Below are 9,338 nucleotides of genomic sequence, written 5' to 3'. Positions count from 1 at the left end.
GCGGTAAATTCGTTAAAAAAATTTAAAGGAAACAAGATTTGTGGTGCAGTCATTAGGTATTTTTTTTGTGGTAAGTTAGCTGACGATGTATGCATTGAAAAATTGGTCTTTTTTGTCGGTCATCATCCATAAAATGCAATGTCCTGTCACGATTTAATGTCGTTCCGCTTCATAACATCGTGTTATTTGCAAACAGGTAGGTAGGTAATGCAATTTTGTTGATATATTTAAAGCAGAAGTCAGAAGGTTACCACCGCTCACTGGATTTCACCACATAAAAAATAAAAATTAGAAAAAGCAGTAATATAAAATGCATGTAGATTTATTTACGTAAGCCACCATCGCAATCACTAACGATACAAATACTTAGCACTTTACCGGCAGCAAAACAAGGATTCAGGAAAAAGAACACGACAAAGAAGCGGAGGGTGTCTGCAATGTATTAACTGCAGTGACGGGGTGGCCAGGTAATTTTTCAGCGTTGGCAATGCAATCGGAAGTGTCCCAGTGGCGAAAGCCTTTTTGTTTGCGCCGTGGTTCGTCTGATGGTTTTCGGAAGTGCAGCCGCGCGCCGCCACTCGTCGTGCGCGCCTATCGACCGATATTTCATTTTTGACTTATTAATGAACTGCATTCGCATTTTATTGCCCGATTGTTGCTTGCTTGTTTTGCTTTGCTTCCATTGATTTCGATTGGTCTTTTTCGCCTTGTAGATCATCCGCGATCATGTGATGTTTCAAACGTTTATTGTTGTTAGTATTTATTTTTATTGGAATAAATTACTTACATTTAGAATTAGAATTTTCAGGTGGAACGTCGAAGTTAGCCGCAATTTCATTACTTATAACGCAAACTTAAGTTCATCGAGTGTCAACGAACGTAATAAAGCAAATCTACTTAACATATAACTGCATAATATATTAATCAAGCAACTAAACAAATATACTTACAAAAATAAAGCCCCTTAAATTATGCGTTTCATTTTCTCAAAATTATTTCGTCTTTGTGGGAAGGACTTTCACGTACTATAGATACAATGAGACAGAATATCATTATATTATTACACATACGTCCAAAATTCACGTGTATTAGTCGTGAGAACGTATTGTCTAACGTGACGTGTAATCTGAAATATTAATAAGCAGAGACGAGGCACGAGTTATGATTGTCTGGGGTAATGCTACGGTGTCCCCTTAATTACATGTTTTGCTAAATTATTGGGTTCTAGGAATGGTCCGGAGTAGCAAGTTAAACATAGGATTTTAAGTTATGAGTATGTCAGGTTCTTAGGTGTAGAGTGAAGTAATTAATATAATTTTCATGCTGGTTTTACGATTTAAAAAATAGTGGTAGTCTAGCTGATAAAATTTAACAGAAAGGCTTATTACTTCGGGATTCTTTTCTTAAGTAGGTAATTTACAAAGAAAAAAAAATTTCACTCATCTTTGAATTTAAATATCCATCATGTCTATGGCAGTCTACCCCGTTATAGACAAAAGAATGATGTGTGTGTGTATATGTAAAAGATTTCTTTGTCTGAATTAATTTTTGTTGAAATTGAATATATAGATAATGTAACCTTCAAATATAATAAGACTTAAAATTTATAATATGACTTTAGAAACATTGTTATGAAGTCAAAACTGTGTACTTCATCACTATTTAACTAGAAATAATAAATGCCGACATGATACCGTGATTCTGATAATATATGAGCAACTTTAAAGGCCGTAACATTACCCATAACTCAATTAAAACAAGAGCCCATTTCAAATTACCATCTTAATAACACGCGCGGTCCGGCGCTACCTGATTTTCGAAGACGTGAAGTTAGAACTAATAGAAGTGGTAACATATTAAATTTTGTACGTTGAGCTTGGGAGATAACTGTGCCACCTCGCGTTGATGGTGAATGGGAGGTGTAAGTACGTGTGTACTAGAAAATTTAAATATTATAACGACTCCTACTATAAAGGATGGGTTTGATTAAGTTATAATCCTTTGAATTTAACACTGTGCCCATGTTTCTAAATGATTTTCATATTTTAGAAAAGGTCAATGACTAAGTCATATGTTTTAAAAAGTACATTTATGTAATGAACAAACATTCAATTGTAATTTTTTCTTTTTTCAATTCAAATTTAAATTGAATGTTTACAATCAGAATTCTAAATTCGCTTCCAGGTGATGTAATTCAACGGTACAAAAAACTAATAGCGCCGATTAGGAGAGCTCTAACTATCCAGAATAAATAATGGTACTGTTAAGTTGAGATGTCGACGACTCAGGCAATCAGTTGGGCTATCTATCATAGTGATTTGTGTACTTACTATGTAGTATGGTATTCTGCTGTTTGTGTCCAATATGTGTAGGTTCCTTAACAAGGGTGGCGGAGGTCAGTCAAGACTTCGTGTAAGAGACATGGCTTACCTAATCTCAGACCGTGGTAATCTTTCCTCACCTTTCTCGAGTGGGGCCCGGGGTTCGTATCCCTGGTGTCGACTCTAGAGAGGTGAAGAATGATGATTATGCTGCTTGTGCCAAGTAATTAAGAGGACTGATTCTTTGAACCAATGTTATAAGAGGCTATATGAGGCAATAATCACTGTAACCTAAGTGGGGCAACTTTGAAATAAGCTGAATGAGGCAGCGACTAAAAGTTATGGAAAGACACTTACGATAAACATATAAATATTGATTTCATCCAAGTATCGAGTCCTGTGGTCATTGGCTCTGTCTATACCGTGAGCTATAAAGACGTGATAATTGTGTGTGATGAAAGTCACTTTATTTGATTTCTGTAGGTAGTTAGTTCTTTTTTATATAAACTAAAAGTCCAACGAAAGACATATCTTTAACACTCTCCCTGCCATGGGATCCGCCGGCGACCCCCACTAATTCTTGTTCCGCAAGCCAAAGCACTTTTGTAACTTTTTAGTTAGGAGGCCATGGGGTCCGCCGGTAGCCCCCAATTATTTTCTTTCCGCACGCCACGCACAATTTGTATAGTTATTCATTAGCACGCCACCCTTTTATTATGACAGTTAGCCGCCGGCCGCCCCCACGGCCTGTCGTGTGCGTTTTTCCCGCGTTTTTACATCGATCGCGAAACTCGATCTTCTTTTGATAATGTCCGACGACTCAGATTTCGATCCCGACTTTATACCCGAGTCGGACGATAGTGAATTAACTTCGGACGACGATGAATCGACGAGTAACAGTAATGCTAACTCCGATGGTGATACTATGACGCCGCCGAACCGCGGCGCTGGCGCCGGCTCATCTCAACGTCCAGTTCAACGTGCGCAGACGTCGAGTAACGCAAGTTGCTGGTACCCGCCAACTGGAACCCGTCAGCAAGTATTTCCTTTTACTGGCACTCCTGGTGTGAAAAACATCCCCCAATTGTGTGAGACTGAATTGGATTATTTTCTTTTGTTTGTTGACGAAGAGATTATCAACTTGATGGTGACAATGACTAATTGTTATGCAGTAAAGACCAAAATAACTACAACTTTGCGACGTTCGAGTAGACTGAATGACTGGAAAGATTGTGATCAACAAGAAATGAAAAAATTTATTGGCTTATTGATGTGGATGGGCCTGAAAAAGCTGCCTAAAATTGCAGATTACTGGAGTCGTAACCCGCTATATGAAAATAAAGTGGCTGGATCTACTATGAGCCGAAATCGTTTCGAATTGTTACTGCGTTGTTGGCATTTCGAAGATACCTTTTTTGCCGAGACATCACGCACAGATAAGTTGATCAAAATAAGGCGTTTAGTTCAGTTGATCACAACCAAATACCAAAATTTTAAGACTCCTGATGAATACCTGACAGTCGATGAGACCATGGTTGCGTTCCGTGGGCGTATAAAGTTCATGCAATATATACCAGGTAAAAGGCACAAATACGGTATCAAGCTTTTTAAAATATGTGGAGACGACGGTTATACGTTTGATTTAATTGTATACGAAGGCAAAAAGGGTCCTGAGCGCCAACAGAATTTATCCAAAAACGTGGTGATGGAATTGAGCACTAAGTTCTTAGATGCTGGCCGAAGCATCATTACTGATAACTATTATACGAGCGTAGATTTGGCCGAGTCTCTATTACAACATTCCACGCATTTGATAGGCACCGTCAGAAAAAACCGGAAAGGGTTACCCAAGAATGTAGTAGGCGAGAAATTGAAGAAGGGAGAATTGGTTGCGATGGAAAACGAAAAGGGGATTTTGGTATTTAAGTGGAAGGATAAGAGAGAAGTCTTGGCCTTGTCTACTAAACACAAAGTGGGATTTGTCACTGTTACAAGCAAGCGCAACAAAAATAAATGTTCTCTGAAACCTATAGCAATTGCGGACTACAATAAGCACAAATGCTCAATTGACCTTTCTGATCAGATGGGAAGCTACTGCAACCCATCACGACGTAGCATTCGTTGGTTCCAAAAACTCGCAGTAGAATTGATACTGAACACATCTGTCATAAATGCTTTTCTTGTTTACACGGCACATAAAAGAGTGAAATCCAAACGCTACACTATAACAAAATTCAGAGAACAACTAAGCATACAGTTATTGGGTTTATATCAGGAAAGCACCAACGTTGCAGAGAATCGCGAAGCAGTAGAGCATAAGTTTGGGAAAAATCCTATAGCTGACCATCGTAATCGGATCATACGGCGTAAATGTATTCATTGTTACCAACTACTGCGCTTGCAAGGTAAAACAAGTGTTGAAGCCAAAAAGCTAACCAAAAAGACAAACACTGTCTGCCTTTTATGCCCCACTAAACCCAGTGTTTGCGCAGAGTGTTTCGCGACAATACACACGAAAAAGTAATTTTTTGAACATTATTATGTGTTTTTCAAACTTTTTATAATAACTAACACAAATAAATACATAAATACTCTACTTATGCTGTTTTTATTTATAATTTTCTCAGTCTCATAAAAAACATATTATTGATCCTACTGACTTGCTTTTTTTTTTTATTTGTAGTTAAGTTCACGCTGACGCCATAACACATATTGAATTTTCCGTATTAGCCAGCCAGCAGGTACAAAATCTGTTTGAATTTGGGAGGTCAAGGCGGATCCCACGGCGTACTGAAACAATTTTTGTTGGTCCCGCCGGCAGACCCCATGGCTTCCTGGAACCATTTTATCTTGTAATTCTCGGCCTATTTATTGCAAAAACTTGGGGTACGCCGGCGACCCCGTGGCCTCCTGAACTAAAATATCATTATACTTTGCCGGCAGGGAGAGTGTTAAAGAAACAAATATTAGTAGAAAATCGATTATGGCGGAGAATCGATTTTTCATATTACATAAGTATATATCTATTTTAATGATTAGTCACGTATCATAGGTATACGGAGTAATAAATATATTATCACTAAGTTAATGTAACTATAATAATTTGTGTACATATTGTAAGTTACAATGTGCTTGAACTCTGTCCATTAGAGGTAACATTTACTCGGTAGGGTCATTAACTTACTCGCCGAAGGTCAAATGTGTTACTTACTATGTAAAAAGTAATTATCTCGTACTATACGATTTATTTCGGAAGCTCGTTTACAATCGACGATTCGAAGACATTTGATCAAAATTAAATGAAGGAGGATTAATTTTCATCACTCTGGAGAGGAGACCGGCGTATGCCCTTGACCATGGGTCCTGGGATTGGGTGAGTCGGGTTTTTACAAGCGACTTCCATCTGATCTCCGCAACGTTTGCAAGTAAACCTACCTAACCCGTATTGGATCGATCATGGTTACAAATCCAACTGCTTGAATGTGCAGGTTACGATGTTTTCTCTCACCCTAGTTGCATCGGTTAGTATTAATACTAATGTTAAACTTCGAAATAGTAATTGGTAAAAATGGTATTTTTGCGCATCACGTATTTTAACCGGGCACCTCACCGATTCGACTAAAAACTATATGCTAACTATATGCCATACTAGGCAACATGCTAAGATAAAGCCATGCCTTTTGTATTGTAAAGCGTGTGGTGAGTCACAATTTGCTGAAATTAAACAACATATTGAGTGAAAAGTTCTGTAATAAGTATTGAGCGATTCTTATTAGACCTCACCTTTCTGGTACACAGACAGACGAATCTCATTGGGAAGGCTACTACTTTTTATTATAATTATATTCTAATTGGTATCGTGGAGTGTAAAGCGGCCTCCGAGGCGCCGGCCATCGTCGTATCGTAGCGGTGTGGTGATGCAACCGCGAAAAAAGTATTTACAGCTAATTAAATCTACCCACGTTCGGTGGCGCAACCGACACGCCTCCGCGCCGTGGCCACGTATTTTAATTAAGAGAAAGGATTAAGTTATCTTTGTGTGATTTCGAGGATACCGATCTTAGTATGTTTTTGTGAAGAAATGCGTTATGACTTCAGCGTTTCATTATGGAGGTATGAAACGAGTATAAGTCCATGTATAATACACGTTTATTAAATTTGTATACCTTTCTGGAACAAAAAATACTACTACGCAAATAATTGGAACTAAGTGGTAAACAAAAAGGAAAATACGGGGAAACGCCATCTAATCAAAGCGGTCATAATGAAGCAATTGCGATTTCTAGCCGCATTTCCCTGCGTGCGGGTAACGAGCACTCGACACCTCCGATAGCATCGCTATGACTGGAAATTATTCCGAATTGTAATTACACCGATTATTCACGGGCGGCCAGGGGCGGCAGCCATTTTTCAACAGTCACCGTTCTTAATTATGAGCCGCGCTGGACGCATGTCGAAGCTTTGAGCCGCGCCGTCACCTCGCGTCTCGTCTCGCCTCGCCTCGCCTCGCGCACTCGCGCCTCGCGCCTCGGGCTTCGACTGCCTTGACTATTCGATCGCTTGACGAAAGGTATTCTTCATAAGATCGATGATTTTTACCTTTTCTAAAATTTAACTTAGGTAAATTAAGGTTAATTTATCTAAGGATAAACTTGTTTCAATGTCAATGACCAAAACTGCCTACAATTACTTTACGTTTCTATTCACAATTCAATTTATGGAGAAGGCGGAAGAGATTGTAATTAATACAATGTGGAAATAATTATAAAACATTGCAAACATAATTGTACGCTTTCATAAGAGAAAAGCCAGTCAGTAATTCGAGTAACTACATAATAGTTTTTACGAGCGTTCTCCACACGAGAAATAGTATGAGTGTTTATTTATCGTTTTGGGAGGCTTAGCGGAGACAGATGGAATGTTGTGTTTTTTACGTGCGATGAGAAGTTAAAATAATTTATGATTTTTTGGTTTATTATGAAAACAACATACATACATACATACATATGATCACGTCTATATCCCTTGCGGGGTAGACAGAGCCAACAGTCTTGAAAAGACTGAATGGCCACGTTCAGCTATTTGGCTTAATGATAGAACCGAGATTCAAATAGTGACAGGTTGCTAGCCCATCGCCTAAAAGAGAAATCCTAAGTTAATAAGCCTATCCCTTAGTCGCCTTTTACGACATCCATGGGAAAGAGATGGAGTGGTCCTATTCTTTTTTGTAATAGTGCCGGGAACCACACGGCACCAATCAATACGTGAAATATTTATTTTGTAGTACCTAGTACGAACAGAATAGAAATTTTGCAAATTTTTATTTTAACAATTCTTCAGTTCTAGTTTACTAATTATGTGATTAAATAAATTTTAAATATGAAGGCTAACCGAAAGAGCTCACTCATATACATTTTTACTCTACAAGCACACTAAGAATTTATAAAGTGAAATATTTTTCATTCGTTATTAGCCGGATGAAAGTTGATCAAAACATGTTATGTTGGAATAGCAAAAACAACATTAAATTACGAATTATGATATGATTAAAAAATGGTGCAGTGCGAGCGCAAGAACGACTTCCAGATAATAATTGAAATCGCCGTCTGGTCACGACCACAGCTGGTACAGTCGACGAAAAAACTGTTTCAGGTGTAGTTATCACTATTAACCTTTCTGTTGTTTTATCCTTGTTTCTTGGAGTTTTCAGGATTTTAAGTTTTCATTTAATTTTATGGACATTTAGAATTATATGTTCTCAGCTGGAAATGTTCTGATGCTAGAAAAGTACTCGTACATGAATCTTGTTTTATTTACAAACCAAATTTTAAGTGAAAATCTTTGTTAAATTAATTTTTGATTAAAGTTTTGTAGTTGTATAATTCTAGTAGCTTTGTAAGTATTTCGTTTTCTATTTATAGGAGCTAATTAAATAACACTATTAAGAATTGGTGCAATTACATTTGGGCTCATGAGTAATTTTTTTTAATAACACTTTCATGATCGAAGATCACAACACCATCTTAAATTAATATAAACTACATAAACATAACATTATCTATAAAGTTGGTCAATTTAAAGGAAAAAATTAATACACTTTCGAACGCGACTGTATGCGGTTGTGGCGAGCTGACGCCGGCGCGTCTAATCGGCGTTTATTGGAGAAAACCGATTTGTGAGCCACGGCCGAAACCGTTTCGACATGTCACTATTGGAGAGCGCCCGTCAGGCACATTCGCGTGTCAGCAACGGTACTTGTGTTTACAGGACGACCGCCTTTTCAGGTCTCTATGATCTGGAATATGGAAAGTGGGATAAATAGTGTATTTATTTTTCCTGAGTTTATATAAATCCGCAATGGTTTCGATATTTCACCATTGGAGAACGCCCGTCTGGCACGTTCACGTGTCAGTAATATCACTTTTGTTTGAAGAACTTGTAGGCTTTCCTGGCCTGCTTGACCTGGGATATTGGAATGTGTTTAATATATTGGAGTCAAAGGCGCACCTGGAGGCTTTTCTCCAAAGAGTTGAGGATATAACCGGGATGAACGCCAGCAGGATGATAATAGTATGGTGTTTAAATATAAGCTTAAGTCAGGCATAAATATCGAAATATTCTAAATGTATAAAATATTTCTATATGTGCCGTTCAGCATAAGGTAATTAACAGGTAGGACCTATAATTTCTTGCTATAAGCAAGTATTACTCAGAGTAAATCACAAGTAAATATGGCAACAACAATGTAGTTATTTAGACCATGCGTGGTTTGGCTTCGTCGAGTTACCTTCTAGTTCCAGACACTATTTAAACCTTAAACATGGGAGATATTTTTGAGAAACATTTAAAATACTGATATATGTATGTTATTGATATGTTTAAACTATTAAGATTATGTACTTATTTCAGATGTTATCGATATATCCGATATGAAACTGATCACAAAAATAAAATTCGTCTCGGTCGAGCATTCATCAAAAACATCCAAACGTGTGTGGCATTCGAATCTAATCAAGG

General features: G+C 37.7%; 1 protein-coding gene across 1 annotated transcript; it reads left to right on the top strand.

The window, feature by feature from the left end:
- The first annotated feature begins 3,129 nt into the window (after positions 1–3,129).
- Positions 3,130–4,845, top strand: LOC106142984 (piggyBac transposable element-derived protein 4-like). The gene has a single exon (XM_013344944.1). The coding sequence runs from the start codon at positions 3,130–3,132 to the stop codon at positions 4,843–4,845; it is 1,716 nt and encodes a 571-aa protein (XP_013200398.1).
- Positions 4,846–9,338: the final 4,493 nt, after the last annotated feature.

Source organism: Amyelois transitella, chromosome 2, assembly GCF_032362555.1.
Source record: "Amyelois transitella isolate CPQ chromosome 2, ilAmyTran1.1, whole genome shotgun sequence".
In the NCBI taxonomy this organism is placed as follows: domain Eukaryota; kingdom Metazoa; phylum Arthropoda; class Insecta; order Lepidoptera; family Pyralidae; genus Amyelois; species Amyelois transitella.
The sequence above is the reverse complement of the archived record's forward strand: the minus strand, read 5'-3'. Positions and strand labels throughout refer to the sequence as shown.

Bases quoted from the DNA above. Each gene is read 5' to 3' on its own strand.
- LOC106142984 (XM_013344944.1), top strand. From the start codon at position 3,130: ATGTCCGACGACTCAGATTTCGATCCCGACTTTATACCCGAGTCGGAC.